Source organism: Cryptomeria japonica, chromosome 11, assembly GCF_030272615.1.
Source record: "Cryptomeria japonica chromosome 11, Sugi_1.0, whole genome shotgun sequence".
Lineage (NCBI taxonomy): Eukaryota > Viridiplantae > Streptophyta > Pinopsida > Cupressales > Cupressaceae > Cryptomeria > Cryptomeria japonica.
In genome coordinates this window covers 438,869,633-438,877,416 of record NC_081415.1, presented here as the reverse complement: position 1 = coordinate 438,877,416, position 7,784 = coordinate 438,869,633, and the positions used below count along the sequence as shown (strand labels likewise).

At 37.3% G+C, this 7,784-nt stretch overlaps 1 protein-coding gene across 1 annotated transcript; it reads left to right on the top strand.

Annotated features, from left to right (window-relative positions):
* Positions 1 to 1,765: 1,765 nt before the first annotated feature.
* LOC131077737 (nod factor hydrolase protein 1) lies at positions 1,766 to 3,489 on the top strand. The gene is made up of 2 exons (XM_058015287.2): positions 1,766 to 3,056; positions 3,143 to 3,489. Exons 1-2 carry the CDS (start codon positions 1,943 to 1,945, stop codon positions 3,163 to 3,165), a joined length of 1,137 nt encoding a protein of 378 aa, XP_057871270.2. The 5' UTR covers positions 1,766 to 1,942; the 3' UTR covers positions 3,166 to 3,489.
* Positions 3,490 to 7,784: the final 4,295 nt, after the last annotated feature.

Here is a 7,784-nt window from a genome sequence, read left to right as displayed (position 1 = left end):
TTGTAAAATCTTTAGAATGAATGGGTACTCAAGTAAGCAAATCTCTAGGGCTTTCAGAAAGCCAGGTCTAGGTTCTTCTCCTACCCTAAACCCATGCCCTCTGACCCTTTGAGTGGATTCTTGCCCTATATCAAAGGCCTTTCCCATAAAATCAACAAGATCCTTATTAAGAAAGCTCTTCGTTGTGCTTTTAAGCCCCTTGCTACGTTAAGGAGTTATCTTCTCTCTTTCAAAGACCCCAAAGATATCCTCCTTTACTTGAGTGTCTATAAGATTGTTTGCTCTTGTGGTATGCCTTATATAGGTGAAACCGATCGCTCCTTGAACATTCGGATCAAAGAGCATTGTGCAGACATTAGACACGACCGAGTTTCCAAATTTGCGCTAGCTAAGCATTCCACTTTGTCCAAGCACCATATCTGTTTAGCAAGTGTTCAAATCTTATCCAAGGAAGAGGACTTTTTCAAGAGGAAACTTAAAAAAGCTATTGCCATTAGTAATCATCCCTCGAACCTTAACCGTGATGAAGGGTGGAGTCTTAGTCAAGCCTGGTAGCCTCTGTTATCCAACCTTAGACATTGCCATTCCCTTCTTGACCATCCTCCCTTGTGATTCTTGTGCTTGTCTACTTTCCTTTCCTTATTCTCTTTCCTCCCTCCTTCCTTTGTGGTTGTCCCCTCTTTTTCTAGGTTTGGTCAACCCATTTTGGTCCCCCCAGTTTTGTGTCTTGTTTCCTTGAGAGTGCCTTTCTATGTGTCCCCGATCTTCTCCCTTGGGGCTTCTTTGTTTGCTTTATAGTGTTTTAACTTTGTTGCTTTTTGGTTTTCTCTCATTTCCTTTTTTCATTTTATTTAATTTAGTTTGTTTCCTTTTTGGAAACTATTTTTTCATTTTTAGCCTTTATCTTCCCTTTTTATCAATTCATTTAGCGTCCTTGTATTTATTTATGTTCTTTGTTATTTGAATCTCTTTTTATTATGTTTACTCCTTTCTTCTTTTTGTTTGTTTGTTTTGTTCATCTCTCTATTTTTCCTCCGTTTCTTTTATTTGCTTTTTCTCTTTTTGTTTTTATTTATTATTTCTCTTTTGTCTTATTATATTATTTTATTATTTTATTTATTTCTTATTTCCATTTTTCTTCATTTACTTATGACCTCTTTTGTGCTTTTATCTTCTTATCATTTATTTGTTTTCATTTTAGACTAGTTTTTATTTCTTATTTTTCTCCTATGCCTTTTTCTTTTTGCATTCTTTTTGTATTGTCCCCCCTTCTTGGTCCATGTGCCACCTTCTCTCTCCCTCCGCTCTTTCTTTTTATTTGGGGTTCTAGTCCACAACTCTTCAATTTTTGAGTTCCTCAGCTCTCTTACATCCTGATGATGGATCATGAAATGTGATTCAAAACGTTGATGAAAAACTGTCCTACAATCTAATCCAGAAATCTTGCAACAAATCAATTATAGACTGTGGAAATCTGATATCATTAGAAGAAAAATAAAATTGAAAAATAAAACTATTTGAAAGCTTCACCGACCCAAACAATAAGAGGAACGTTTCAATACGCTGACCGTTTACTTTCAACTGATTGGAAGCTTCAAAAACGAGTATTTGGTAGGCAATTTAAAATCAGGTAAGAGCATCTGACTCACTCGTACAAGTCATGGTCAGACATGGAACGCACTATACTCGCGCATAGATATCATCTCTATGGCGGACCAAATCTTATCACGGATTTCCATTTTTATTGTGCAAGTGGAAGCGTGCAGACGGAGTTTCAGCAGACCAACCGCATTTCTGCAATGTTGTTGAGGGCGGCGCAGCGCGTAAAGACAACCCACCATTTCTGGGTTGACTTAGCACTTCGGAAGCAAAGTAAAATTATATAAGCCGTGCATATCTTATCGTAGCATTCATCCCCAGCAATTTGTTTTCCAACTCCATAATGAAGAACTCGCAATACATTATACGAATTGTATTTCTGTTAGTATGTTTACTCTTCTGTTCGGCAGAGGCAGCAGGTTGTGCTTCATCAAATGTTAAGGCTGCGTATTGGCCATCTTACACCGCCTCATTCATGCCGCCCGCCTCCATCAACTCAGCCGTCTACTCTCACATCTTCTACGCCTTTGCAACTATGAATGACCAAACATTCCAGGTTGAGGATCAGAAAATGATGGCCCAATTCACCGCAACAGTGCAGCGGAAAAACCCGTGCGTAAAGACTCTCATCTCCGTCGGAGGCGGGGGTTCCAACTCCACTGCCTTTGCTCTCATGGCAACCAATCCCATCCGCCGTGCAGTCTTCATAAAATCAGCCATCGCCCTCGCCAGACGCCACAACTTCCACGGCCTCGACCTCGATTGGGAATATCCCACCAACACTACGGAAATGGAGAATTTGGGCAAATTGTTCTCCGAGTGGAGACACGCCATAAATTTGGAGAGCAGATCGTCTGGTCGGCCTCCGCTTCTCCTGACCGCAGCCGTGTATTTTGCGCAGAGATTCTTCTTGTGGGGTGAGCTAAGAAGCTACCCGACGGCCTCCATTGCCAAAAACCTCGACTGGGTAAATGTGATGGCCTTTGATTATCACGGCTCATGGGACACTTCCGCGACCGGAGCACACGCGGCTCTTTATGATAGCAGCTCTAACGTTTCGACCAGCTATGGGATTTCAACTTGGGTCGACTCCGGATTGCCGCCGCGTAAAGTTGTGATGGGGATGCCGCTCTACGGGCGTTCGTGGGTGCTCAAGTCGCAAAACCAGACGGGCATAGGAGCTCCTGCAGTGGCGGCTGGTCCCAAGCAAAATCTCAGCGCCGAAACCGGTGTTATGTTCTTCTCAGAGGTACGAGACTTCATACGGGAGAAGCATGCGACCGAGGTGTACGATCCTGAAAGCGTCTCAGCTTACTGCTATGCGGGAGACTTATGGGTTGGTTATGATAACCAGGACTCCGTGGCTGCTAAGGTTAAGTTTGCTAAGCAAAAGGGGCTGTCGGGATACTTCTTCTGGGCTATTAGCCAGGATAGTAATTGGATGTTGTCCACCACAGGTTAGTTCGATCTTTCCCTTTGTTCTGTTTCCCTCTCAATGCGTTTATTATAACTTTTAGATACTGATGGATTTTGGTGGGTGCAGCGTCTCTGTCGTGGAACAAATGAGATCTTGATTTGCGAGCGGTGTGGGTGGGGACCGAAGAATGACAAACAAAGCGATCGTCATTCTGATTCATTTTATGTAATTTTCTTTGTTTACGAATAAAATGTTACAGAACATAAAAGCCTGATTTGTACCCATGAGATTGGGGTACAGTATTTCCTCGTTTTTTTCATTTGAAAAAATCCAAAGAATTCACCGCTTGTTAAGTCAGGGCTTTGGCTTTTCTCTTAGCTTCAAATGAGAAAACCAGCAACTAATTTCTTCCTTAATAAGGAAAGGAAAGCTAAATGTATGAATGGAAGAAATAAAGAAGATGACTTCGTATATTTTCTGGCTGGCAACTTGCTGCATTTTCAGTTCATTTTCCAGTTGTTTCTTTTAAAAAATGGAATAGGGAAGTACCGTTTTTAACCAGCACAGAGTTATATGTTCCGGTTCCCGTGGCTTTTGGGACCAGAAAGGAGTGCTATAAAATATCAAACTGTCCTTACGTACAAACTGACCATATCTATTTACTCCGTCCAATAAATATACGGTCCACCATGACAGACAGGCCCGATAGTTAAAGTAGTATATTTAACCGAACACGTTAACTGATCATGACCGCACTCCACCATTTCTCCCAAATATCACCAACAATGTGTTAATTAGTGTGAGAGTGAGTGGCTGAGCATGGTTAATAATTGTGATAGGGAGAGAGAGTCTCTCTCTTAATTTTGCATTTCTTGAAATCTTACATGGAAATTTCAAAAATTTCAAAAATTTCAAATCACTGTCAATTTTTTACAATAGTCTATTTGATAAGTCCCTTCTTTATAACTAAGGTTTCAGGCTACATGAGCATGCTTTTTGTCAAGGTGTCCAAAACAACCCAAAATAAAATGAGACCAATACTAGTGCAAAAGTGAGATTGACACTTGTGTGTTGATGTGGCATCACACGAGTCATTGTTTTTTAGTGCTTAGGAATACATTTCATTCAATTATGGGTTGTCATCATCACAATAACAATTTTAAAGTCACAACTATTGGTGCAATGTTGTAAAAAATATTAAGCATTAAATCAACAAGTATGGGCATTAAATCAACAAATGCTATCACAACCATTGGAATGTGATCAACTATTGGGTAATTTCCCTTAATATTTTGTTGATTTAATGTATAATAATTTTAATAATATAACATTAATAGTTGTGACTTTAAAGTTATTAATGTTTATTATTATTACGTCGAGAAGTGTTCCTATACAGCTGCAACACATCCGTGTAAACAAAAATGAAATGATTAGCATTCCTATAGTAAAAAAACTACTTGGCATTCATAGCATTCAAAGAGATTGAGGGTTGCACAACTATTACATTTTAATAGTTGTTGTCTCATGTCAGTGACCTAAAATATAATGACAAAAAGTGGAGTCACACGATTTCTTTAAAAGAACAGTGGATTTAAGCATTTCTCATTTGAATAGAACAATGGAGGAGATCAACACATTGGAGAAGAATTCTAACAACCCCTACAAAATACATAAAATAATGTTCACAAAAACTGCAAGGTTCACCAGACTTCTTCTTCATCTTTGAGAAAGACTCACAAGACTTAGAAGAATCAGTAGGTGGTGGAGTGGATTTGGACTTTTGGTCTGATTGCTGAGGGGGCTTGGAGGGACTCTCACTGCTCGAAGAAGAATGTGTCTTAGGCTTCAGCTTCTTCTTCTGTTTGCCCTTAGAGGGCTAAGCAACCAAGGCTTGGGAGGAGGAGCCTGAAAGCGAAAATCACCAAGTCAACAAAGCTTGCTCTCATGTCAACCACTCACAAAAGACCTCAAAAGAGGGAAAAGTCAAGGTTGTACCTAAAGCATCCATGGAGGCATAAAATGTAGAAGTGAAGACTAGAAAAGGTCCTTGAAGCTTAGCCAAGATAAAGTAGACACACTCTTTGTCGAATTTCTCCTTACCACAACCTTTCAACAAAGATTTGAGAGATTTGTTCACTTCTCTAAACATACCTCAATAGTGGGAAATGAATTAGGAAAGGCACCAATGTGGTCAACTCTATCTCTAGTTGCATTGCCTGCAACTCATTAGCTTTCCAAAAAAGGTCCTTGAACTTAGTCCACATGGCTCACGAAGTAGTGCACGACTCAAAGTGAAATAGGAAATTGTTAGAAACATGTATGGCAATCAATCCTATAGCCTCATCCATCTTGTTTCTGTGTTGAAATTCCTCAAACAAACGATCCAAGGTGGGTTGGGTCTCATCCAAAGTAGACCCAAAACCCCTGGACATAAGTAATTTAGTCATCTGATCCTTCTAGGTGTGATATTTATGGGATGTGAGATGAACAACAAATTCCACCATAGGGCTGAGGTGCGAAGAGGATCTAAAAATGATAAATTAACACCCCCACAACAAGAAAACACAAACTCTAGTGCAACTAGAAAAAAGATAAAGCCTTAAAACAAGAAATCACGTCTTCTAAAAATATTGAGAACCTGAGAAAAATCTAAAAAAGATACCTACAAATCTGAATAGATGACTATGAGAGATTTATGATGATGTATGAAATTCAAAAAACAAAGCTTGTTTGCCCAAGTTATGGCCCTAAAAGCACGAAAACAAGTATGAATTTGGAGGCCTGTAGCACACTTAGAGAAAAATCTAACAAAACTACCACCAACTTCAGATTGGCATCGAAATCAACTTTTTGATGATATATGGTTTGTCCGATTTTGACTTTGTATGCAAAAGTTATGTCCTAAAAATTACACCTATATCGATTAGGGTTTGAAAGGCAAAATTGGGTCAAAGTTTGACCAAATGATGATAGCAATGTTGACTAATCGAGTTGCTAATGTGGTGTTGTCCTGATGATGTGGTGTACCTTGCTAATGTGGCAGAATATTCCCATGGAGATGCTTTGGTCATAGAGAATATTCCATTTGTTTTTTAATTTAAAAAAAGTGCATGAAAAATAAATTTGGAATTATGTTCCTATGGAATATTCACACGCATGCACATGGAAGGCGACTATTGATGTCATGTTGTACCAACATTGACTGCACTTGGTCTGCACTTGATTAAAGACTGGTACACATGTACCAAAAGTCCCTTTTGATCTTTTTTTTTAAGTTTTCAAAAAACTATTTTATTAAAAAAACTCCTTTAGAAAAAAATACACCCCCTTTGTTAATTTAATGAAAAAAAATTAAAACAAGGTACAAATTGATTTTTTTAAACCTATGTAGAGATTTTTTGATGCAGTGCTAATATAGGCGATGATATGGTGGTACATTGTATGAGATTGTACATGCATAGAAAAACGTGTGTTTAAAAAAATCACCAAATTTTTTGTCGATCTTCTATTTTGATGAATTGATGGGCAATTTAAGATTCTTAGACCTCTTGAGCAGAATGGTGACCTCTGTTTTGCTCCAAATTGCCTATATTTTTTAGCTACCGCCATATTTTTCTTTGATTTTTGTGGCCTCAGCCAATTTGACCCAAAATTTCAACTTCTTGGATTTTGACAAAATGTCAGTTGATCTTTAGGGTTTTTCGACACTACAGATGTTATGACAATCTTCGTTTGACCCATGTGCACAAAAAATTACCCTAGGTTGGATCCCTCAAGCATGTGGATAAGAACTTGATAGATCTGAAGTTCTAATACTATGTTGAATTTTGAAACATAGGCACTTGCAAGTTTAAATGACAAACAAGAACACCTTTCACAAACGAGAGTTGCACAAATGAATGTTATAATACTCAAAAGCAAATAATACAGAATGAATTACAATTGTACAGTGAGGTGCTTATAAAGAAAGCACATAGCTTTAAATTTAGGAGAACTAAAGTGCAAGCATGAGGAGCTAAATAAAGCTCAACTCTAGCTAAACTAGATGCACAAAAGCTAAACTATGTGCACAACTAAAATAAGAACTCCTAAGTGAACTTAAGGCAAAAAAGCATAACTAGTTGTAAAGAAGTAAGTAATAGCTAAATATGATCTAATAACTTCAACCATTTCAATAGTCATAAAGTAGGTCTAATAAAGGGGTTTGACTTAGGAGAAAATGGGCCTTGTAATTCGACAATATCTACTAACCTAACAATGTTTAATAATTATCACAGAGCAAGAGAATTAATGAATTAAAAAGAAGAAGCATGAATTATTCCAAATGATATTTTCAATTACACTAATGGCCCTAAGATGCAAAATAGACCAACTAGAGAGCTGACTAATTATTCTAGTTTTGAATTCAAATATATATTTGTTATATTCTTTTTTAATCCCAACATTAATAAAAATATAGTGTGACAAGAAAATAATTCATTCACATTAATCTTAAAATTAAATAGCTTAATCATCTTCACATTTATTTTCCCAATATAACATTTGATTATTCTAGTTTACCTTACTATCTATTTATTAAATTAATTTATTAAATCTATATATACCTATGTGCTTACATTTACTTAATCATCCCATAAATTAAACTTTGAGAAATATATATTTTCTGTCAAATGTATAGTTTCTTTCATGTTATAGTTTCACCTACTGAACTCATGTATCTACAGTCATTTTCAGTTGTAGCTATTATACTTTTATTAACTATGATCAT